Here is a 25,270-nt window from a genome sequence, read left to right on the forward strand (position 1 = left end):
ACGTACAAACATGATTAAAAACAGAAAATCATGATACGTATCATGTATCGTGAAAATGTATTCAAGTATCATGATATTACATATTTGCAATATCGTCCACCCCTAACCGCAGTATTGCAGCTATCGCAAAACGCAAGCATGAGGACACTGAGCGCTCTGCTCCTAAACAGCCTGAGCCGTTCGCGCTCAACGCTGCTGTACACGAAAGGAAAAGGTGCATCTGTTGCCATGGCAGCCCATCTCCAGTCCGTGCGCTTTGAATGAGCGTTAAGACCAGACTGGTAGGAGTGGCAGCTCCCAGCGAGAAAGCTCCATGCCAAGCGCACTCCTATGGCTCGTACGGATGATATTTTCCCTGACGTGCCATGGTATTTTTTTTGGTTTTCTTTTTTTTTTTTTGGTAATCTCAGTAGACCGGCTTTAAAAACGCCTCACTCTGACAAAGGCTCTTCCCATACCATGAATCATTCAACGCACGCGGCAGCTACGGAAATGTCACGTCCCCTGGATTTATACGCACACAGATTTAACCAGGCCAAACAGGGCATTAGAGAGAAAGATAGACAGACATGGAGAGAGAAGCATTTGTGGCAAAAACATTGCTTTTCGGGTTTTTTTTTCCGTTTCTCAAAATCTTTAATATTACAGATATTCCCGTAGAAATGTTCTGTGAAATAAACACAACATTAGCCATTATAATAATCAAGAAGATTCTCTTGAGGTCTCGAGGTTCGTCATGCATGACTAAAGTACATCACTAGTATGAAAAAAGCCCTGTAAACATGAACACCAAATATTAATAAAACTGTGCACATGTAGAGAGCACAGAAATACATATTTCTGTCATGATTATTTGGCACACCTACAATAAATATGTAGTACAATAATAATAATGCAACAGTAATTTTTTTTCTTTTCTGTTTTTTGAACTTGACATACCTGATCTAACCCTCGTCAGCTCAGAAACATCAAATGCATGTATGAAATTACCATAAAGGAGAGAGGAGGGGGTAGACCATGGTAATCCCTTAGTCAAGCTACATCCAAAAAACATAAATCGGAAGGAAAATCACTTGTTTTTCCTGTCATTCTCTATAAAATATTTGCTCAGACCTCCAACACTGCAAAAAAAATGTATCCAAAGATTTAATAAATAGCCTTTTTCCCCTTAAATACATAGTGAATCTCTTTAGAGATTCACTGTGGAAGAGACGTCGACTTTGCCATTTTACCATTAACATCATCAGCGGCAACTCGGCTAACTGTGCATCAGATTACAGTTGGGGGGAAGACACTGGTTTGATGTTAATGGTATAATTCGCTCAGTCTCTCTAATTGCTTCATCATATCCCGGTAGGAGAGGCCAGCCTCGTTTTACGAGACTGACCTCTGTCATTGCACATAGCTCGAGTGAAGTTTGGAAAACACAGTATTCCTCCATGACCCCCTGGGCCCTTTCGTCCAGATCCCCCCTGCACGGGCGCCCGCCGCAATGTCCATCAGCAATCCCCCGTTCAATGGACATAGGGAGTTGGAGAGCAAGTGTGAAGTGCTTTGTTGCCAGATGGGAGAGAGTGCTTCTTTACAATGTCTTTGGGTACACACATCAAAAGGTTTAAGTGTCTTTGGATCCATTCACGCCGACGAGGACGACTTGTCTGTGGTCTTCTCCAGTGCTTCGGCATCATTGTCTTCGTCAACTGTTAAAGGTGGTGGAGAAAAAGAGAGGTTCATGAGGGTTGGATGTGACATGTTGCATGTTCACATGTTCCATCTATTCTGCTACTTCTCCTCCTCACCTCATCCCCCACCCCCTCCACTCTCTCACAAACAAACGGTTTAGTGATGGATTTTGCAGCTCTCACGCAAACATACACGGTGTTTAAAGATGGATTTTTAACTGTAAATCACCTTCAGGTACGAGAAAAAGCAGCCTGATCACCTCATAACGTACTACGGACACGCCAACAGCATTCACAGAGAAAGCGCAGGCACTGTTTAAATTCAGATTTGAATGGCGCACGAGACTGCGCGGTTTCTAACTGACGAATTCTGTTAAGACGTTTTTTCGTCCCGTCAGGTAAAACCGTTATTTTTATCAGGTAAAACCGGTATTATATTTTTGTCAGGTACTCTAAAACCGTTCTTAAAACCCACAAAACCACGTTATTTTATCCACAAACGAACCAAACAGCTTTACACAGCCTAAATCCAACCACGAAGTCGTCGTAGCCGTTAGCATTCGGAAAAAAAAACAGACCAAACGACAACGACGACGACGACATGCGGTAAACAAAAGGACTTGGGTGCTAATCAACTCGCCTCTTTTGCTTCTCCCAATCTGGCCGAGCTTGGGCGGTCGCTTGTTCTGGTTGCCGCTGAAGAAGTTGTTGGTGTCCTGGAGGCGGCAGGTGAAGGAAAGGTGCTGATCCTCGTCGCCGTCGTCGCCATAACGACTCATTTTCTCCTCGTTGTACGGCAGCACCTCCGACATGCTTAAGTTGTGGCTGAAAAAAACAACGACGCCGAGCGGCTAGCGCGTTAGCCCCCCTCTCACTGAGGGAAACGACGACGACGACAACGGAAAAAAATAGAATATGGAGAAACTGACGACTGAAGAAAGCGTCTCCCCAGCGCGCGAGCGGTGCTCTCTCTCTCTCTCCTTCTCTCTCTCTCTCCAAGCGCACGTGTGTCTCCGCGAGCCGGGGCTGGGTGCTTGGTGCTGAGTGGGTTGGAGAGGGGGGCAAAAATGCGCGAAAATGTTCACAATTTGCCCCTTTTTTTCCACTCAGGAGAAGTATAAGCAGCAGCTCCCCCGTCAGATATGCTAAGTTTTTTTTGGTGTTTGTTTCCAAGAGGTTTCCAAATGCGAAAGTCTGGAAAGAGGGAGCGTGGCGTGGAAAAAAGAAGCTGAGAAACGAATGCAAATGAGGGGGAAGCGATGCAAACACACACGGGCGCACTCTCTCTCTCTCTCTCTCTCTCACACACACACACACACATACGCACACGCTCTCTATCTCTCTCACACGCGCAGGTCCGAGAAGGGCAGCTGGGGCTTTGCTGTCTTCCTACAGGGCAGAAACCACGGTAATGATCTTGGGGGATTTTTGCAGCATCGTTTTGTCGACCCCCACCCACACATACGATAACTACGTTACATTTTTAACAAAAGGAAGCCTTAGATGACAAAGCTTTGTAGTGGTTATTTAAGCAAACTCTATGTAGATGGTGCCTCAAACCCCTTTATCCACCAGCCAGTTGCCTTTGTAATATAAACCTTATTAGGCAGCTCATTTGCATCTGTATTGTCACAAATCAGTATATCCGACCAAATAAGTGGATTTGTGTATGTAAGGATTTGAGAAACCATCTATAGAGGGCTTATTACGTAGCCACCACAAAGCTCTCGATTTAATCCATCTAAGCCCTATACACTTCATTATTTTCTCCTTTTCTTTTTAAGACTTAATCTTTTGAATATTGTTTATAGCCTTGTATTATTAGCCCACATGCGAGCTGCATGCTTGTGGTACCATGTAACCTGAATGAACCAGACATCTACACTCACCAGCCACCTTATTAGAAACACACTACCTTGTAGTGGGGGTTAGTTTCACCACTTTTGGTTGGATATTTTCAGGGGACCACTTTCTGCATAGCTGTGGCGCTGATGTGGGTAGAAACCCCAGTAACACAACTGTGCCTGATAGACTTGTGTAAGTGCCACACCTTTACCATGTTAGTGTCACTGCTGTGTTGCGAATGATTTACCAACCTCATAATATCTGGTCAATATCAGTTCTGTGGTCAGAAACTGACCAGTGGAGTAGAGGGTGACCAACAAATTGATGAGCTACAGTGTGTACAGTGGGCGATGTAAACCATCCAATGAAGTGGACAGTGAGTGTCATTTACAGTTCAGCATCCTTCTTGTATAGAAACACTGTGTTCTTCAGTCTTCAACTTCAGATATTTGGTCTTAACTATGTCTTGGTCAGATTAACCATTAAACAAAGCTGAAGCCTATTGGTTAACCCATAAGGTGTTCTTCCCCGTCTTGGTGACATCAAAAGTGGTTAAGACCCCATAGTCATATTCACATGATCTAGAACGAAGGAAGAACTCATCATGTTGGATCACTTGTCTGCTGCTTCTAGTCTTCTTACTGTATTGTAGATTTTGTATGTATACATGAGCTATAGATGTCAAGTATTACTAAAGCTGTTAAAACTAAGACATTTGAGGGTGTGATGAATCTGAATTTGAGTGAATATTTTGCATGTAGAAATGACCACTTTATTAGAAACAACTGCCTTGTGCTTCCGCTCACTGGCTGCTTTATGAGGTCTACCCATCCTACAGGTCCACCGTACAGGTGTACAGTTACAAACTGTTGGCCATCTGTTGTCATGCACATCTGTCACCCTCTGCCTTATTAATCATTGGTCAGTGTCTGACCACAAGACAAGATATTATTCGGGTGGTGGACCATTTCAGCACAGTTTAGACAGTTGCTGTACTGTAGGTTCAGTATGATGAACATGACTCATTCTGAAATAGAGAGCTATGATGCAAGACCAAGCCCAAAAGGCAGGGAGATCTTTTGCGTTTCAGTGTTATTTACCATTCTTGCGTTTCTGCACTGGAGTGAAGAGAGATTGCGAGACCAAATCAGCAGCGAGCTGTTTGCATTTGTGTGTTATTTACCACTTTTTTCTGCATCAATGGGAATTCATTTCTGCCCTGTCCAAAGCATGGGGCATCTCTCTGTGTAATCTAACGTGGAGGAGGTGAAAGCCGGCAGTCAACTGCAGTGGCCCTGACCCGTTTCAGGGTAAAATCACAGTGAAATCACTTAGCGTGACTCATTTGTAATAGATGAGAATGCATAGGAGGAGATAAAACGGAAGATAGGATGGTAAGAGAGAAAGTGAGAGAAGAAAGGCTGCCTTTTTTGTAAGCTATTCACTTAGAAGCAGACTTGCATGCTTGCACTGAGCAAGACTGCAGTGGCTGCCTGACAACTGAGCCATTGTCTCACTCACCAATAAAACAGCGTCTACGCTGATGTGTAGATATGTGTGCATGTTGCATTATCTTCCATCCTTAAACCTGCTTTAATTAATCAGTAAACAACTACCTACCCTAGAAAAGCATGAAGAAATGACTGTATGTGCACGCTGTTAATTTTATTACCTACCTTGTACTTCCACTGACAAGTCCATGTACCTTATTGGTCCATTTCATAGGTGTACCATTACAGGCTGTAGGCCATCTGTGTTGCACAATCTGTCAATCACCCTCTACCCCATTCTTCATTGCTCAGTTTCTGACCAGAGGACCGCTGTTGACCAGAATTGTTTTGTTTGGTGGACCGTTCTCAGCACAGCAATAACATGGCAATGGCATAGTAGTGTGTGTGTCGCTGGTACGAGTGTATAAGGTATAGTGTTGTTGGGGTTTTTATACATGTCAATGTCACTGGTAGGTTGAGAGTGATCCAGTGCCCAAAAATATCCAGCCAAGAGTGGCTCTGTGGTCAGAAAGTGACCACTGATGAAGGGTTCGATGATGGCTAACACAATTTGTGCATCAACACAGTCTATAGGAAACAGTGTCTGACTGTACACCAGCAAGGGGAAGCTAGAAGACAGGGTTACTAACCCACATAAATGTGGCCTATGAGATGTTTCCAATAAAATGGGCCATCTTTTTACTTTTTTACTTTTACTTTTTACCTGTTTTTTTAATTATGGAACAGTGCAACGAATGAAAGAGTAACAATAACAAAAAACACTTTGTGACGTGTAAGAATAATTTGGTGTGAATGGCTGTTCAGAGTTCACAAAGAGTCAATTGTGCACCTATCGCGTTACACTGTGGTATCAAGTGCCGGTGGTGAAACCAGAAACTGTCTTTAATGTCGCCAACTTAATTGAAAAGGCTGAGCTGACACACCTAGTCCTACTGGATTTACAGACATCCAAAGGGATTATCAGGGGTATAAGTGTTCTTCTTGGCCATTTTGTTCAGATTTTCTTACTATTATTCCCAAACAACCTCTGAAATTTGCTGGTATTAACTTTATTGGATTGCATTTAAAAAGACTCAGAATGTGGCCTTGATATTTGCCTTGATACAAAACATAAAAAAAGCAAATGACAAAAATATGTTTACTAAACTCAAGATTCATCTGCTCCGAAATGATACAACTGTTTTTTTTTGCATGTTTTTTTTCTGCATTTATTGGCACAGTTACAGGACAACAATTCTGTCCTCAGGTTTGTAAATCTGTACTTGGAATAGAGATGATGCAGTGTGAAAGAAGGCCTATTTTGATATCAGTAAACAAGGTTATAATGTTTTTCAGTATTACTGTGGTATTGTTAAAAATGTTCGATAAAAACACACTGTATATTGCCTGATGCTTTGCAGGGAGAGAGTCACAGTAGGCTATATACTTGCACCAGGACTTTGAAAAGACAAAAAATTTACACAGCTACATGAATTAAAATCTGAAATTGTATAATTATCATTGGGTACATCATTAAAAACAGTAACTTTCTGTTTTTCCATTCTTAACTGTAAACATTTTTGGTTGACCCCATTATATTTTTAAAGTAATGACAGACACGTTCATAATTTTAAGGTGCTTAAAATCGATTATTTCGATTAAATAATAAATCAGATAGTTCATATCTATGTTACGCATAGCATGAAGTGCATTTAGACCCCTTTGGACTTCAGTACTTGTAGCATCGTGTGAAGGAGCTGTAGATGATACGGTCTATCCATCTACGAAACCTGGACACGGCCGCGTACACTCCTGGAAACTTGGCATCACCGCAGCCGTTGCCCCAGGAGACCAGGCCATAGACCCGCCCGTCACACACCAGTGGCCCCCCAGAATCGCCCTGGAAAAACAAAACACCACACCCTGCTAAAGACCAGGCTAACATGACAGCAGCCTCGTCAGCTAATGAATCAAAGCTCAGTTGGGAGATACAGTGGACAGTGGCCCTTGGTTTGAATGAGGGGTCATAAATCACTGGAATCAACTGGACAAGTATATAATTTAGTGAGCCACATGCACAGAGCCATCAAACACAGGAATAATTCAGCAAAAAAATCTAATTTACACAATTTTCCCTAAACTTACCCAAAATGTAGTTGATCAGCTAAGACACATTTGTTGTCCTTTAGGTTTGTACTTCAGCTAAAAGGCTAATGTTGCTAACCAGTTTATACCCAATTAGTATTATGCAAAGTGCATGCATAGACTTGCTTATGGGATTTCTGACACTGTATGACATATTATCATCTCTAAAAAGGGACAAAGTACAATGTATAGGTAAAAAAGTAGTAACACACATTGAAGCCTAAATTGTGTCCATGTTTTTGTCTGTTTTTGAACAACATACATGCTTGGCGAACCAACTGGGAGAGCTTCTGGTTTAAATTAGATTTTTTGCTGTACTATACTTTTAATCTCCTGGTTAGGTGTGTCAGTGCTTGAACAAATTAAACGGTTTGGAAAAGCAAATCCAAGCAGTAGTGAACAGAAGTTTTCTTCTTTCACCAAATAACATGCTGGATTAAATGTGTAAAATTGCATCTGATCTAAAGATGCCAATTCAGCTGCTTCACTAATCAATTCTACTAATGTTCAATGAAATCTGTACATATTTTGGCCAGTATCGGGGTAAAATCAAATATAAAAATCCCTACAGAACCCCTTGGTTTATTGTTTTCGTCCATATTCCTCTACCCTGTAAGTAGCCTATCACATTTGTGCATTCAGTTGATGTTATGTTAAAAACATTCTGATATATTCTATTTAAATTTGAGATTTCATAATGCATAAAATAAAAAAGAGTAAACAGAGGCAGATCATTGAGAGGTCTGAGACATGCATCCTTACTTTGCATGCATCCTTGCCTCCAGTGCTGTAGCCTGCACAGATCATGTTGGATGTGATGTTTCCATTGAAGGACTCACTGCTGTTACACTTGGCCGTGGAGACAATGGGCAGGTTGACGGTGTGAAGTGTAGGGGGGATCTTGCCTCCGCTGTGGCTGGTGGAGCCCCAGCCTGATACCCGGCACACTCGGCCGGGCAACACACCCGTGTTCTGTGTGGGTAGAGGAGCCAGAGAGATGTACCTGTTCAGCTCTATTGGAGCCCGCAGCTAAAGCAAGCACACATAGAGTAGAGATTAGAGCTGGACAGCTGGCTTATTCTCAGGCCTTTAATCACCGCATCCTTCTGGTTATGACTCAAGGTAATATTTACTCTGGCAGGAGTGTTGATTTAAGTAATACATCGACAGTTGGTCATACAGCTCAAGCTGCTGCTTCGTTTTCCGATGTATGTGCCAGTATACAGCTAGAATTATTTTCACAGCTGATGTGGTGGCTCTTATGCGCCTACATATGAAAATTACTTTCAATGAATAAGAAATATAAAGATATCATTTGTTATATCTCAACCAAGCTGAAGGTCTCAAGGCATGCCACTCAACAGACCTATAACCTTGATGTTTACATGAACTATTATTACATTGGCTATTTAAGATTTTAAAACGATAAGTAATGAATATATCATGTTGCAGGTTGTGAAGTATCTGTCTGAAAGCAGTCATCGTGGAAGAGATGTGTTATGAATAAGAGTCTGTGTAGTGTTGATGGCTAACTGGTATGTCTGCAGAAGTTTGAACCCCCTGTTCAAATCAGTTAACACATTATTTACAGGGAACAAATCTAAATATGGCATTTTTCTGCTAATTTTACTGTGCAGTTTTTTTTCCCAGTTTGGAAAAAATTTAAATATACAGTATAAAAAGTGCCTTTTGCACAGGCCACGGTTTATGTTTAACGTTTTTATCCCTACTATGTTAAATTAAACAAATAAACAGTAATTGTGCATTTAAATGTAAATGTAAATGTAACTGTAAGTGTGTTCTCTGTAGAAGATGTGTATTTCTTTTCAGTTGGAAAATCAACAAAATATGTCATTTGAGCAGGGGTGCGTAAACTTTTGCACACAGTTGTATGTTGTTAAGTTGTTGTTAAGTTGGATCTTTCTGTGAGTTAAGGGTGTACAATTATGTCAGCTGGCCCAGTTACTGCAAGCCCCCCTACACCATGGGCCGCAGTGCTATTACCCCGTCTTCCCTCCCCAGTAGTTACACCACTGCACTGTTGAAATGTATTACATACAGTTAAAAGAATATTTCAGCAAAAAAAATCTAATTTACACTGTTTTCGCCTTACGCCAAATGTAGTCAATCAGCCAAGACATGGTTGGTGGCTGACGTTTGCTTCTTTAGTTTTGCCCTGGAGCTACGAGGCTAATGAAGCTAAAAAGCAATGGAAGTTTGCCTCATCAATTAGCGTTGTGTAAACTACATGAGTAAATTATCACAAACTGCCTCAAACAACACTGAAACGTTAAGTTATCTTAACTCTATGACATACTGTTACTTATGGGAATGGATAAAAATATGTAGAGTAGCTAAACAAACAGTTGTTGTCTGGAAGTCTGGAAATTTTGTCTGGCTTCCCTAAAGGGGAAGTCTTTCAGATAATATAGCCATTTTATTTACTATCAAAAACCATCAGTGAACCTACACGTGTCTTCCGAGTTTATATATGTAATGTTCATGATGGTAAAATAATAGTCAACCTGAAAAAATAATAGTCAACCTTTTAGCCAACTGTGTCTGAACACATTGGAATTAGACCTCCGCATTTAACCCATCCATGCAGTGAAACACATACACACTAGTGAACACACACACACTAGGGGGCAGTGAGCACAACCTATGCTGGTTTTGCGGGCGACCAGCCATGCTACAAAGCTAAACTTTTGGATCCTGAAGTAAACATATCTTTGGCACATATGGGATAAGTGGAAAACTGTGTCAATGTGATTTTATACCAAACTGTTCTTTTAACATTAAATGATGATATCATTGTATTTAACCTCTAAATAAAAACAAATGCTTAATGACTTGTACCTTAATGAGCATGATGTCTGCATTATTGGTGGTCTTGTTGTACAGGGGGTGAGGTAAGAGCAAGTGTGGTTTAGAATACTGCTCCGTCCCTTCGTAGACACCAAGAGCATAGTCTCCAGCCACTATCATCATCTGATCCACCCTGAGAGGAAGACATATGCATCTTATTCATGATAAATAAGCATCATGTCACATATTAAACGCACTACAGGCCAGGGACATTCTATTCAGATTCTATAGACTTTCTGCCCTCGTTTGATACCTAAGAGTGAAATTTGATTGCAGAGCGAGTGATCAGATGTAAAAACTGTAGTAGGACCGGGTTTGGATTCATTTACTACATTTTATAACCTCTTGATAGACTAATCCCTCCAAAACATTCTAAAGTTCTTGGCAAAAAATCAAATGTATGCTATATATAAATGTAGTCAGCTGAGACATGGTTGATGCCCAGAGTTTGCTTCCTCAATTTTGCACCACAGCTCTACATGTCTCAACATGTCTGTTCTTAAATAGACTTGCTTATGTGGCTCCCAACAATGTATGACATACTGTTATTTTTTTTAAAAATCACAAAAGTACATTCCATAGTTAAACAGCAGGGATGTAATGATACACATATTCAAGTTTGTTATGATTTTAAGTATTAAAAATGTCTTGATTCTGCAGAGCTATAATTATATATCGGACAGATTATTTCAGTTCAAAACAAAACATTGCAAGGAGCATATATCCGTGTGCAAAACAGTGATCTTATAAAACACTGCACATGAACGGAGTAATAAACAATAGAAAACCTGAGCATGCTTCCTTTTTCCAGGTCCTAAATTTGAAATAGAAAATATCAGAGAAGCATATTGAGAATATATGCAAATCCTAAACTGAGGCACTAAGCACTGAAGTCAGTGTGAATCAGAGAGCATAACGTAGTTTCCCTCTATACTGTGACATATTTCTATTAGAGTCAGCTGAGCATTTTCATATTGATTAATATTATTTCTCCCCGCTGCTGGTCCACAATGATGCAATCAAAAGTCATTACATTGTCAAGAAAAATTACAGGAAAAAAACAAATTTGTCTTTTGAATGACATGAGATAATAAATCAACACGTGATGATTTAGGCATACTGTATAAGTACAGTCATATGCAAATTTTTGGGCACTCCTGGTTAAATGTCACATTTTTGTTGATTTTCTAAGTAAAAATAACACATCCTCTACAGAGAACACACTTTAATACACAATTATTGTTTATTTGCTGAATTTAACATATTTGGAAAAAAAAAACTGTGAAAATGTGGTTGTTACGACACAGTTTATACTTTTGTTTTCACTATGTTAAGCAAAGCAAATAGATAGACAGAACTTCAGAACTGAAATTTGCAGATGAATGCAACATGCAAGGGGGAATTCCATCAATTTTTCAAAATTTCTGGACAATTCTTTGTTGCAATGTAAGCAAAGTTATTCAGAGTGGTTTGACGTCAAATGATTCACTGTGTAGACACTTATTAACTGATTTTTCTCTACAGTGGTGGTGATAGAAACCAGGCATCAAAGTGTCTACAATGCAAATGTAGCCATTTTGTATTCACTATCCAAAATTACCTGTGAACCTACACATTTTCACCTGCAATGCTGACATGGTAAAATAGTAGTAAATCTGAAAAAGAAAAAAAATGTCTTTGGGGACTGTTTTGTGATACAGTGCCATGCATGTACCTGTCTGTTGTGAATGGTTTTTAAAAAGTACATTTTGGCCAAAAGCATATCTCAAAGTTGTTGTAAAACAATTTCTCAAGCATCAGGCAATATATTCATAACCATTTCATGTAATAGCTTTCTGTCAGGGAGCTTTTAGAGGCATCGAATGTTTCAGATGTCTGGTTCCAATCACCACCACTGTGAACAATTCTGACACAGAGAGTTTCTCTAAAACAGAGCATTTCATATCAAACTATTCTGACTGACTTTGTTTACATCGTGACCATTTAATTATCAGACATTTTGAAAAATCAGTGGAATTCCCCTTTAAGTTTGTTCCCTGTAGAGCTGTAGAGTGTTAACTTATTTTCACATGTAATTTGACCAGGGGAGTTCACTCCTTCAGCATGAATTGGTGAGGTTAAACTGCTGGATATTTGTAAAGCATTAGTTTTTGGGACAAAATAAAGCAGTGAATTCAATAATGCTGTTTTTGCAGCTTAATTTTCATATATGGACTGTTTTGAAACTTTAACAATGTTTACGCACTACATCAAATTTCAAAAAAAGTGAAGAAAATTCAATTTTTTAAATTTTCCCTAATATGGGCCCTCTAATCTCTTTAGCATCTCTTAATTAAAAAATGTTGCAATAGTAGAAAGACCACAGGTTTTGCCTTTTTGCTGCATTTACATACAATGTCTGTCTTGTTTCCTAGCACACTTCTATAATTGTGCATTTTGCTGAAGTATCAGATCCCTTCATGCATCAGGATTCCTTCACAGACACAAAGGCCCTGTGTTTGAGGTGCAAAGCAGTATTCATAACTGTAGATTAGCATTACTGTGAAATCCTGTAATGACAAGTCAAGGTTACCCTCCTTATGGTGTGTCCGTATCCCCCGTTTTCTGGCTTCCGCCTCACCCACAGGCTGGCAGAGAGACCAGAAGCTCAGCTTCTGTCCTGAGTGTGCTGTTATTCACACAAACAGATAAAATGGATGGAAATAATGTGCTCAGGAAAGAAGCGTAAAAAGAGAACTCACCCCATATTACAGTGTGCAGCAGTGAGCACCCAGTATTTATGCACCAGAGATCCTCCGCAGAAGTGTTGGCCTTTGGAGCTTTGCAAAGATACAATGTATTTAACTGAGTTTGGTGAAGGAGCATAGCCACCAACTATTCGAGCTTGAATAAAGTCCTGACCTGGTAAGAGAAAAGGACAAAACATCACCACTAAAACAGCTTTTAGTAGTCTTAACAATTAACCTTTGTTCAGTCAATCTGCAAAAATTAAACAATTAGATAAAGTACGTTTATGTGGGGGGGTAGCTTCTCCCTTTGATTTCTTTAAATGTTGAAATGTTGGGGGTCAGCTTTTCAACAGTGTTCCACTAAGCGCTGATAGCTACTAAAAGTTGAAAAACATTGTATTTAACATTATATATATATATATATATATATATATATATATATATATATATATATATATATATATATATGTCACTGCTGTCGGTAGAAAACCTTGTATCTCCTCGTTTGTCGTTTTTCAGTTTTTGACATAATTTGAAAATACCTGTTGCTCTTTATATTGTGTGTAAATTTCATTAAGGAATGGACCAAAATATATGGCCCAAAATGACTTGGAAAAAAATCTGGTTCCATTGACTTACATTAAAAGTAAAGTAGGTTTTTTTCCTTTTCCTGTAAAGTTATCATTTTGGAGATACAATGTTTTCCAACAACAGTGATATGTGTGTTAGATCATTCTACTGAATTGGTTCAAAGTTACAGTTCAAGACCCTGTAACAAAACACTATTTTTAACTGACTTGGAATTTATACCTTAATTATCAATATTTTATTAAAATAAATGATTGACCATTCAATTTTGTCTCTACCAAGTCAATAATAACTCTACTGAAACATTCCCAAATGTTTCTGTAGTGACTTTTCCCATAGTGACAATTTTAGTTCATTTTGAGTAGAACTCAGGGACACAGATTCAGTCTCACTTCCTGCTCTAAAATGCAGGGGTGTGGCTAAAATATGGCTCCACCGACAGACTAAAACTCTGTGAATTTTTTTCAATTAAACTCATAATAAATCTAAATCTTTCAAAATCAAAAAGAACTTTTATGTAAACAACATTGGACAATTTTCACAAGTTGAAGGGTTAGGGTTTAGGGCAGACACTTTTCAAGAGAAAGTAGCCTATAAATGATTATTTTGCATATATTTAGCTCATTACTATATCTAAATTAAAAGTTTAAATTGTTCATAACATCATTATTTTTAAATATCTTTTTACTGTGGGATTAATACAGTAGAGTGGTCCATATGTAAAGATATTCTATTGAAAAGCTTCCTAGTTCAAAGTATTTTGAAAATCCTGAAAGGGTGTGTATGGTTTATTACTGTTTGGTTAACCCATTTGATTCAACTGGTCAGAGATGTGACCTAAATGTTGTTTTGAGTTTAAAACCTCAAAAACACTTGTTGATGTGCTTAATACCGAACAATAAACTACAGTACTTAGAATACTACATAAACAACAACTGACATAGCTCAACAATACAACACACGAGCAATAAATCAAGAACACGAAAAGGAAATAAATGCAAACAAGACAGCAAACACAAACCAAACACAGGATACACAGTTATCAACAGAAGCCATATGTAGGACAAAAAACAATTCTGTGAAGAAACGTGATGACTGAACAGGCCAAGTACAAAACATGAAAACAGAAGTGCACGTCATGGTCCCTCTCCGTGAGAACTGAAAGCTTCATACTGTCTCTTGACCCATGCAGGTCAACCTGGGTAATCCTATACAGGCCAAACGTATGTAGGTAAACCTTACAGAGAAGCTGGAAACAAATAACAGCTCTGCTGACAATGTTGTTCAACAATAAGTTACACTCTCCATCTAATCACTGTAGTGTCACATTGTGCAGTCCATGTACAGATGGAAGGATAAAGCACACAGCATACAAATACTTTTAAAACAAACGTGTGAAAAAACATGAAGAATTTTTTATTATTATTCATGTGTCCGCTCAAAGGGGAATTTCACAATTTATCAAAATGAGTGTATAATTAAATTGTTTTGAAGTAAACAGTCATTTAAAGTGGTTTTATGCAAAATGAGTCGTTTTAGAGAAACTTACTGAGTCAGAATCGGTCACAGAGATGGTGATAGGTACCAGCCTCTAAAAGCCTCTATATATATATGGTGTATAACCATTTTCATATAATATAATATGTTTTCTGCTTCATTTCTGAAGCTGAAAAATGAATAATTTGTACTTAATGGCTGTTTTGACTAGAAATTAAATAAATTAAGAGGGTCTCTTATTTTGGTATGTGCTGTCTTTGGTGGCCTGATAAAATGTGTTACTGGGAAATTCCACTGTTTTTTCTGCATATTCAAATCGTTAAAACATAAACAAAGTGATTCAGAGAGGCTTGACGTGAAATGCGCTGTTCATAAAAAAACACACAGTTAGATATGTTGAATGCAGTGGTGATAAGAATGAGCCAAACAAAGCCAAACAAAGTGTTTAATGCCCCTAAAAGCTATTACATGAAATACACTGTTACTAATACACTGTGAAACTGAGAAACTCTAAATGTGTAGTCACAACCCCTGTGTGACCACTATTATAAAGAAATCTGAGCTGCTAAGTTTTATCTGTAATGCACCATTTCATATCAAACCACTCTGAATGGCTTTGTTTACATTTCCGTGAATTCTACAGAAAATTAGCAATAATTAGCAATAACACTAACATGAGTTGTTATTGAACTTCTTGTTTTTGAGAATATTATATTTTGAAATACTGCTTTAAAGAAAGCTTAAAGACAGAACACATCCACGGTAGTTCTATGACTTACATAGAACAAAGCAAGCATGTTTAAGCTGATTGGAAATCTACTTACAGTCAGCTGCAAAAAGCTTCAGGAGCACCAGGATCCAAAACACTGGACAAGCCATGATGGGGATGGAGGCTATGGGACAGTAAATGTTTTTTCAGCTATACTTTGCTAAATCCCTCCTCATCACTATGAGGAAACTACATCAGCAACTGTCCTCAAGTTTCTGATTCCAGTTTCCACTGGCAGAATTTCAGACAGGCAACAATTCATGATTCAGAGGGGTAAAAACTGCATTCAACACAGCTCTCCTCTTTGACCCTGCAGCAAGATATAATGCTTTATTGTTGGCAAATTAGACTCCATGTCCAACCCAAAGACCAGGCTTTTCAGTACAATACTGACACAGTGTTGGTTGCTCTGAGATCTCTAATAACTGTGTATACAGTTGGGAGTTTATTAGATACACTTGTTGGCAAATTTATTAGAAACGCTTACCATATAAAGATGGGTGACAAATTAAAATAAAAGACCTGAACAGATGACTGGAGAAACCTAATGAGTGCAGATGCTACCAGACAGGTGTATAGCATGATACAATTCAGCAACCACCATCCTACCTCAATAGCATGAATAAAAATACTGAGCAGACAAGTGGACCTTAATTTGGGATCAAGATCGCAAGTAGCCATTAATTGGGGCATGGATGCCAGGAGACTGTGAAACTGGCTAGTGATTCAATAGGACCAGTGATAAAAATGACAACCAGTTACTTCATTTTGTACATCTCCTTGTCTCCACATTCATAGTACATTCTATCAGCTCCACTTACCATACAGGTGCATTTTGTAGTTTTACAATTACAGTCCATCTGTTTCTCTGCATACTTTGTTAGCACTTTTTATTACCCAGGACCACCACAGGACCCTCACGGAGCAGGTATTATTTGAGTGGTGGATCATTCTCAGCACTGCAGTGACACTGACTTGGTGGTGGTGTGTTAGAGTGTGTTGTGCTGGTACAAGTGGATCAGACACAGCAGTGCTGCTGAAGTTCTTAAATACTTCAGTGTCACTGATGGACTGAGAATAGTCCACCAACCACAAATATCCCACCAAGAGTGTCCTGTGGGCAGCGTCCTGTGACCACTGATGAAGGACTAGAGGATGACCGACACAAACTGTGCAGCTGCAGGTGAGATATTGTCTCTGACTTTACATCTACAAGGTAGGTGTGTCTAATAGAGTGGACAGTGGGTGGACACAGTGTTTAAAAACTCCAGCAGCACTGTTACTCTGATATGTGTTTCATTGAACCCTCACTGAGGTAACTTAGGATTTTACTTGTTTATGAGCCAAGTTATGAACCACAGCTTTTGTTTAGTGTTATGAGTTGCTGTGAAATCAATCTGTGTGGAGCAGGCAAAATTTTACTATGCCATTCTAAAACCTCAAATATAGTACTTGTATAATGTTGAACGCCATAGTAAAATGAAAATGCAACATTAGCATGCTAACAAGGCTTTCAGGCACTCCTCGTTTTTGCTGTATTAAAAAAAGGACTGACGTTAACAATTGTGTTATTCATTTAATGAAAGAAAAGGAGCTGTAGGGCAATTTCGCTCAAGTTGCCACGCCACACGTGTTCAATCTGACATGATTTTGGTCTCTTTGTGCTGCCGTGACTTCTGTTGTTTGCTGCCTGGGTCGCAACACTGCTCAAAAAGAGACATCCTGTACTGGTGTAGCTGTCCGCCCCAGGGAAAACGCAGAACAATGCGGTATAATGTGCACTTAGTCTAAAGCACTCCTTAGAGAGGTCAGCAGAGATAGGATAACCACGGAGATATGGGCGCGGAGAGATTATTAGCCGCTAATGCAGTGCGAACCCGTCAAACCTCTGCAGTAGGCAGTCGTATTTGATTGGACACAGCGGGTCAATCAGACAGACAGAGTTGGCTCAGCTAATTCGGACTGGTATCTCTGAAAAGATGTCAAATGGGATTACAAATTAGAACAGCACTGCATTTAATGGAATGTGTTCATTTACCTACACCTAGTGCCTTTTCCAACTAACTTCAACAAAACAGTACTGACATAAACAAATGAGCTTGATATGTTGGCTTTTTATGGTCTATGAGTATCTAATCAAACAAATGAGCTTAAGGTACTCTTTCAGAATAAGAAATCAAACTAATGAGCCTGATGTATATGATTTAAAGGCCTACTGTCTATGAATATTGCATCAGTGTCTTTCACAAATTAATGGGAGGCCTTCGTGCCTATTGAAAAAAATGAGTCCACCACAGCTATTGAAATGTGTTGGGCAGGGCTGAGTCACTTCTCGCTATTGTCTCTGTCCATGTCGAAGACACAAAACACACAAACAAGCCATCATACCTGGGGGACAGATGTGGTTACAGTATAAAAAGCAATAGAAGGTTTCCCAGGGTCACCAATGCTGGAGCACACCTGTTATCGCTGACCTGCTCTGCGCTTGAGAAGTGAGTACTATCATTATAAAGGTTATTATAAAGTAATTATTTTTACAAAACAATTGAGAAAGGATACATCTAACAGGTACACTCTGAAAAATAAAGGTGCCAAAAAGAGGTTTTTGGAACGATGCCATAGAAGAACAATTTTGGGTTCTCCAAAGAACCTTTCAGTGGATGGTTTTTCAGTGGATAGTGGACGATTTTTGTAAATAAGATGTATGAAAAACCTTTTTAAATTTTAAAGAGCCTCCACATAATGTAACGTTTCTTTGCCAGTTTAAGGGTTCTTCCTAGAACTGTGCGTCCCAGCCAGGACCCAATTAGGAACCTTTATTTTTAATGAAATCAATGAAACCAGATCTTGTTAATATCTTCTTAATATTCTTCTTAAAAAAGTTATCTAATGTTCTACTATTTTATTCCTCTGCAAAGCTCTGGTTGACATCCTTTAACATCTGAATGTACAAAACTCTCTTTCAGATTTTTTAAACATGAAGAAATGTGTTGAATATGCACTGCTTCTCATCATTTTCATTATTCAAGGTAAAGTTTCTCAACTCCGGCTTTACATTATGCAGTGTTAGCAAAAAGGGTTCTATATAGTACCAAAAAGGTTCTCGGACACTAGTAGAAAGTGTGTTGGTGCTACATACAATGACCTTTTAAAAGGTCCTTAAAAATGTCATATACATGAGCACAGTCTTTTTAGTAGCATCTATCAGCATGGGAACTGAAGTGTGTTAGTTACTATTATTTCTTTTTGGGCTCCTTTTAGTCTAATATAAAATACTAAACTTTAAAAGTGATAAATGTGAACAAAAGCAAAGCAGCACATGAGCTGAATCAACAGAAAAGAAGGAAATTAATGAGAATAAAGGAATTAAAAAGTAGCTCTCTTTCCTCACAAATATACTTCAGAAGTAAAGGTATTATCATTGAAAATGATCATCATCTTTGCATAATTTAGTCATGACGATGTAAACAAAGTCATTCAGAATAGTTTGATGTGAAATGTGGTACTCTAGTGAAGTCACTGAGTCAGAGCTGTTCACAGTGGTGGTGATAGGAATAAGACATCTGAATGGTTTGATGCCTCAAAATGTATTTCTTTAAATGTATTCAGGGTGGAGAGGTACATGCAGGGTGTCATTAGGCAAAATAGTCACCTAAGAAAACATTCACCTCTTTTTTTTAACCATTATTAACATTACATTTTAAAAATTCAGTGTATATTCACTTCAGATAACTTGATTTTATACACCAAATAAAATGGCTACATTTGCGATGTAGACATTGTGACCCCTGGTTCCTATCATCACCACTGTAAATCTGAGTCAGTATGTATCTCTATAACACATTAAACACTGAAGGGCTTAGTTTACATTTCAACGATTGAATTATGTTGAAATTTTCAAAAATCGATGGAACTGCCCTTTAAGTATGTAACTATTTACTGTCCACCTCTGGTAGAACATGCTGTGCATGGAGCCTAATGGCACATGAATGAAGAAATAAACCAAATCATTTTCACGCTGCTAGATTATACTAATTGTAATCAGTATTTGATGTTATTAGAAGGTAGAATTGAACATAGACAAAACAAAATTTACCATATATCATTTTTTTTATTTGCCCAGGTTCTCTACAGCAAAGAATCATTGGAGGACAAGAGGTTGAGCCCTATTCTATTAAGTACCAGGCCTCCATACAGTACAACAACAACCACTACTGCGGAGGAACGCTCATAAACGCACAGTGGGTGGTGTCTGCTGCCCACTGTTGGAAGCCGTGAGTACCGCAGTCATGTCACTTCAGCTTTATTACAGCTGAGTTGCAATTTGTGTTGATTTTCTTCCCCCTGCCTAGATCTTGGCATTAACCTTTATAAGCAAAGTCTCCAAAACAGGTCTCAGATCAGACTAAGTGTGTCTAACTAAGTGAGAGGGCTTTCATTTACTATTTAGAATGATCTGCGCATAATATTTGGCTCAGTTGTCTTATTGTGATATGGATGGTATCTGAGCACGGTTTGATTTATTAGTTTTATTAATTTACTTATTTATTTACATGTGAGTTTATGGGTTGTTGCATTTTTTTACCATACAAGCTAACTCAGGGTATAAATTTGGTATTTTTGTATTTTAAATATCTACATTTCTTTTGTATGAACCCAAATAACCCAAATAATGCTTTTTAAAGTGAACTATGATAATTACAATAAACTCAATAAATAAAACAAAAGAGAAAAGTATCCAGCTAAAAATCTACTCCTTCATCCCACAGAAACTATTTGATCAAAGTTGTGCTGGCCGAGCATGATCTGTCCAAGAAAGAGGGAGTCGAGCAGGTGTTCAATGTCTCCAGAACGCTGGTCTACTACCTCTACAACTACAGGACATTTGACAACGACATCATGCTCCTGAAAGTTAGTTAAACCAACAGTGTTTATTTTATTTATTCTTCTGGTGGCCTAGACCAGTGTTTCCCAAAGCCTGGTCCTGGAGACCCCCGGTCCTGTGCAAATTTAGCACTTCCCTGCTTCAGCATGTTTACTTCAATTCAGTAGGGGATACAGTCCTATGCAAAAGTTTGCACACCCCCGGTCAAATGACACATTTTGAGTTAACACATCCTCCAAACAAACTTAAATATTACATTTTTCTGCAGAGTGTAACATATTTTACATTTACAACATTTGGCAGACGCTCGACTTACAATTTGATCATTTTACACAGGCAGGCGAAGGTAGTGTCAGGAGTCTTGCCCAAGGACGCTTATTGGTATTGTGTAGGGTGCTTACCCAGGTGGGGATTGAACCCCAGTCTACAGTGTAAAAGGCAGAGATGTTACCCACTACACTATACCAACCACTATATAAAATAAAATATAAAATATGTCGTAACTTTTGCACAGGCCACATTTCACCATGTTAAATTCAGCAAGTAAACACTAAATGTAAATATTATATATGAATTCTGTAGAAGATGCATACGAATTTTCACTTTGTGTTGTCATTTGACTAGGTGCACCCAAATTTTGCTTCTGACTGTACATTGGGAGCAAAGAAAAACACTAAAATGTGCAGAGCAGTGGCGCCTTCAGGACCTGGCTTTGGTAATACTGGCCTAGACAAAAACAAAAATGTTCCTGTGACAAAGCCTGTGGGGAAATGGTACATTACGCAGTGGAGAGCAGCACTCAATCAAACATGTTTTGGTTTTTGCTAAAAAAAAAAATGTATTTGAGCAAGATTCATTTTTTATGCAGGCAACTTACATATTTCTGCTACAAATGAAAACATGAAACATGAATGTTTCCAGCACCTACTGTTTAGAAACAATTCAGCTAAAAGAAGTATGATACAACTTACTCCATAGGCGGGGTTAACTGTAACAGATGGAGGAGCTAATTGTATGATGGAAAGATGACGACAAACTGGAAATTCTGTTGTTTTTCAATCAGAGACCCTCCTGTTTTAATAGAGCTGCAATGGAAAATTCCACCACTGCTGGCAGCAATGGTCCTCTGACCACAGCAGTGAGTGGAACATCCCAACAAGAATTCAGTTTTAAGAATTGATGTACTTTTATAGTACAAAAATAATTGCTTTTAAAATTCGCAGATGACACTGGTATGACAATACAAGGCCTTGACTAAAGCCATGCTCTAGTTGAACCTGATTAACTAAATAAAATATCCATGTTATATTTTACCCCGCATAACATAATCTAGCTAGATTTGTCACTACTGAAACATGTGGTAAAGTTTTGGTAGTGTTATGATTGTTTTGTTAGTGACAAAATGGAATGTTCAATCATTTATTTTAATGTATAGGGTCACACTCAGCAGAAGGATTTTAGTCTAAAGTTCAAGTCAGTTAAAAGTCTGAAATGTGTTTTGAACAAATTCAGAAGAATGATCCATATGAGTGGTCCATATACACCACCATGCAAAAGTCTGGAGCCACTATTTACAGTAATATAAAAACGATCTGGTTGCAGAAAAGTGTATAAGATGATCTACGATCTGAGCAACTTCACAGACATTTAGTAGAAATCTGTAAAACAAAAACATAGAAATGTTAGTTGTTATCATTGTAGATGGTTCTAAAATGACTAAGAAGGCTGAAGAACATTGAGAATGAAATGAACATACAGAAAGTTATGGAATCTTGAGGAAGATAACGTGACAAAAAAAAACTATTTTGATTTTATTCCAATACACCAGAGGCTTTACAAGTTGCGTGCTTTGTAAAGACTGTCCTAAAGGTCATTGTCCTTTACTTTCTTGTGGTCAGCTTGAACGGCCAGCCGACCTGAACGCCTATGTCCAGCCAGCTGTGCTGCCAAGCTCGGACACCCTGCCGATGTACGGAGGCATGTCGTGCACGGTGAGCGGCTGGGGGGTCACACAAGTCTACAGCTACTACCTGTCCCCTGTACTCCGCGCTGTGGACGTGCAGATCATCCCAAACTGCCAATACTACTACTACTTCAGAATCACAGACAACATGGTGTGTGCCGGATCTCTGCTGGGAGGTAAAGATTCATGCCAGGTGAGTCAGAATAATCTACAAGAACTAGCATTAGAACTAGCATGTGAAACTAGAACTAGAACTAGTATGTGAAAAACGAAATCAGGACTGTGTGAAACATCAGATATGGGCCTACTAACTTCCTTTACTGGAATAAGCATGGAATGCAGATTGGATTGGGTCATCTGCAGTGGTTATGATTACAAAGTTATTAAAGTTAAAATGAAAAACAGTCCTAGAGAGCACCACATTAGACACTCAGTACCGCTTTGGTAGCATGAGTAGTTGTGATTTACTGAACTGAAATAAAAAAAAACAATTTTAACCTTAATCTTTTGTCTATAGCAATTACACAACAAAGGCATTTTTTCCTTCTATGCAGTGCAAATTCATTTTTCTACCTTTTTAACTTCTACCCATAGCGCACCTTCAGTAGATACTACCCCACTTTTAAACTCTGGGCTTCAACCCATAGTACCCAATCTACACTGCAAAAATGCTATTGGCGAGTGAATTCTTAAATCTAGTTGGATATACCAATAAATATCACTAGATGTATATATTTCTCATTTTGAGATATCATTTTTCTTGTATTTTATTTCTTTCCCAAGATCAACTTCTACCATTTGTGTGGGTTTATGTACCAAAAACAGTCATAATTCATTTTTACATGATCATTTTCCAACATTTCCTTATCCCTTAAACAGGTGTTTTTTGTCACTGTGCCTTTAAGACTCATATGTAAATAAACTCTGATTGGCTGGCTTGCACTGTGCATAACTTCAGTGTGGATGGGCGGAGCTATACTGACATAGACTACCTTCTTTTGCTTAGTGCGAACACCACCCCTGCTCCTTTGGTAGAGCCCTCTACTCTGAGTCTGATCCAACTTTTCTCTCCTCTCTTAATATTAACAAAAAAACAAGCACAAGCTAATTACAAGCAAACTTTAAGCTTCAAACTTTTATGATCACATGGTCTCCACCTCAGCTGGCCAAGCAACTGACCGTACTCTTTGTGAGGTTATGGCCACTGTGACATTTCCTTCTTTCTGATGACAGGGTGACTCCGGTGGTCCTCTTGTGTGCGACGGCAATTTTGAAGGTATCGTCTCCTGGGGCATCGGCTGTGCCAACCCCTACTTTCCTGGCGTCTACACCAAGATTCGCAACTACATCCGCTGGATCAACTGGATCATCAGCGACACCACCACCGACTAGACTGTTTGTGCTTTTTATATGTGGACAGTCGGGTGCAAAAAGGGCATGTTTTGTTGATTTTCTACCTGAAAATAAGTGCACATTCTCTGCCCATTATAATGTACAATTACTGTTTATTTGCTGAATTTAACATATTAAAGGAAAAATTACAGCAAATAAACTGAAACTGTGCTGTAAAATTTGCAGAAAATTGCCATATTTAAGTGTGTTCTCTGTAGAGGGTGTGTTAGAAAATCAACAAAACATGTTATTTGACTGGGGCTGTTCAAACCTTTGCACACGACAGTATATAATATTGTTGTCTAGAAGTGTAAATCTCTGACTTCACAGTGATTCGTTTCCATTACGATTCTTTAGGAAATGATTCAATGCATTATGAATACTCAAATTTCACCACAATTCAATTATATAATGATTCAGAATTGTTGCTAAAAATGCATTGAATACACAGATGAGACTGGAGGAACGATTTACACAGTAGTGGAATATTGACAATATAAACAGTCTAGTCAAATTACATTTGAAAATAGCCTGAGAATTTTGTTTGCCAGAAAATGAGTAAATATTTAACTGAATATCATTATATTTGATTAGCAATCATAACATTCCATTGATTAATGTGGTTGAATTGCCACCTTCAGAGTGACCAAATGCTTTTTTTTACACCCCTACTTTTGTCCATACAGTGTCCACATATCAAGTCATAAGCTATACTAACCTTTATAGTCAATTATGAGGGTCTAATTAAAAGGGGAAAAGGGGGCTTCTTTAATGTTTGTGCCAGTGGCCAAATCTTATAGCTATGGTAGTGTTTGCCCGTAATAACATGAACATGACTGGAACAAAAAAACAATCGCTTAACGGTCAGGCAGATGTTAAAGCTTACGTCAAAGGGAAAAATGTCAGTTTGTGTCGAGACTGCTGTTTGTTTTGGCCTGTGTTCAAACCGACAAGACTAAAACGCTGATGAAATGTTATTCCACCCTGCAAAAAGGGCAGTAAATGACTACGCTGTAATACCAAAAAGCATCTGGCTGCGGTATTTTCATCTAAACAAATTGGTAGTAATGAATATAACATCCCTCATTCAACTCACATCGCATTTCCTTGACAATCTTCTGCATAACGTCCTGGCGTAGGACCACACTGCAATTACAAAAACATTATATTTCCTTGCTATCACTGCAGTGGGTTCCTCCCAGGTTGTGAAAATGAGAAAACTATTATTGCATCTTTTCAGTGAAGTGGGGCTTCATCTAGTTAATCTTAAGCTATTTTTTTTTTAAGAGCAAGATGATTTCACCATGATTTCACACAAAACATCACCGTCATTGCTCAGTGACCTTTAAACACCAGCCCCCCCCACATCTCTTTCTTAGTGTAGTGGAGCGAAAGCTCACTATCTCGACTTTGACAC

The 25,270-nt window shown here is 38.6% G+C and overlaps 3 protein-coding genes across 3 annotated transcripts; 1 reads left to right on the forward strand and 2 right to left on the reverse strand.

Annotated features, from left to right (window-relative positions):
* Nucleotides 1–613: 613 nt before the first annotated feature.
* si:dkey-33m11.6 (uncharacterized protein LOC555986 homolog) lies at nucleotides 614–2,985 on the reverse strand. Its single transcript, XM_036560115.1, has 2 exons — nucleotides 2,323–2,985; nucleotides 614–1,700 (listed from the first exon to the last, which is right to left on the reverse strand). The coding sequence occupies exons 1-2, from the start codon at nucleotides 2,492–2,494 to the stop codon at nucleotides 1,636–1,638; spliced, it is 237 nt and encodes a 78-aa protein (XP_036416008.1). The 5' UTR covers nucleotides 2,495–2,985; the 3' UTR covers nucleotides 614–1,635.
* Nucleotides 2,986–6,237: 3,252 nt separating this feature from the next.
* LOC118800025 (trypsin-3) lies at nucleotides 6,238–16,409 on the reverse strand. The gene is made up of 6 exons (XM_036560173.1): nucleotides 16,388–16,409; nucleotides 15,669–15,737; nucleotides 12,772–12,931; nucleotides 10,022–10,163; nucleotides 7,925–8,191; nucleotides 6,238–6,917 (listed from the first exon to the last, which is right to left on the reverse strand). Exons 1-6 carry the CDS (start codon nucleotides 16,407–16,409, stop codon nucleotides 6,747–6,749), a joined length of 831 nt encoding a protein of 276 aa, XP_036416066.1. The 3' UTR covers nucleotides 6,238–6,746.
* Nucleotides 16,410–17,999: 1,590 nt separating this feature from the next.
* LOC118799896 (trypsin-3) lies at nucleotides 18,000–25,248 on the forward strand. Its single transcript, XM_036559985.1, has 6 exons — nucleotides 18,000–18,105; nucleotides 18,580–18,642; nucleotides 19,737–19,887; nucleotides 20,383–20,524; nucleotides 22,397–22,654; nucleotides 23,695–25,248. The coding sequence occupies exons 2-6, from the start codon at nucleotides 18,591–18,593 to the stop codon at nucleotides 23,851–23,853; spliced, it is 762 nt and encodes a 253-aa protein (XP_036415878.1). The 5' UTR covers nucleotides 18,000–18,105; nucleotides 18,580–18,590; the 3' UTR covers nucleotides 23,854–25,248.
* The last annotated feature ends 22 nt before the right edge of the window (nucleotides 25,249–25,270 follow it).

Source organism: Colossoma macropomum, unplaced genomic scaffold, assembly GCF_904425465.1.
Source record: "Colossoma macropomum unplaced genomic scaffold, Colossoma_macropomum, whole genome shotgun sequence".
Lineage (NCBI taxonomy): Eukaryota > Metazoa > Chordata > Actinopteri > Characiformes > Serrasalmidae > Colossoma > Colossoma macropomum.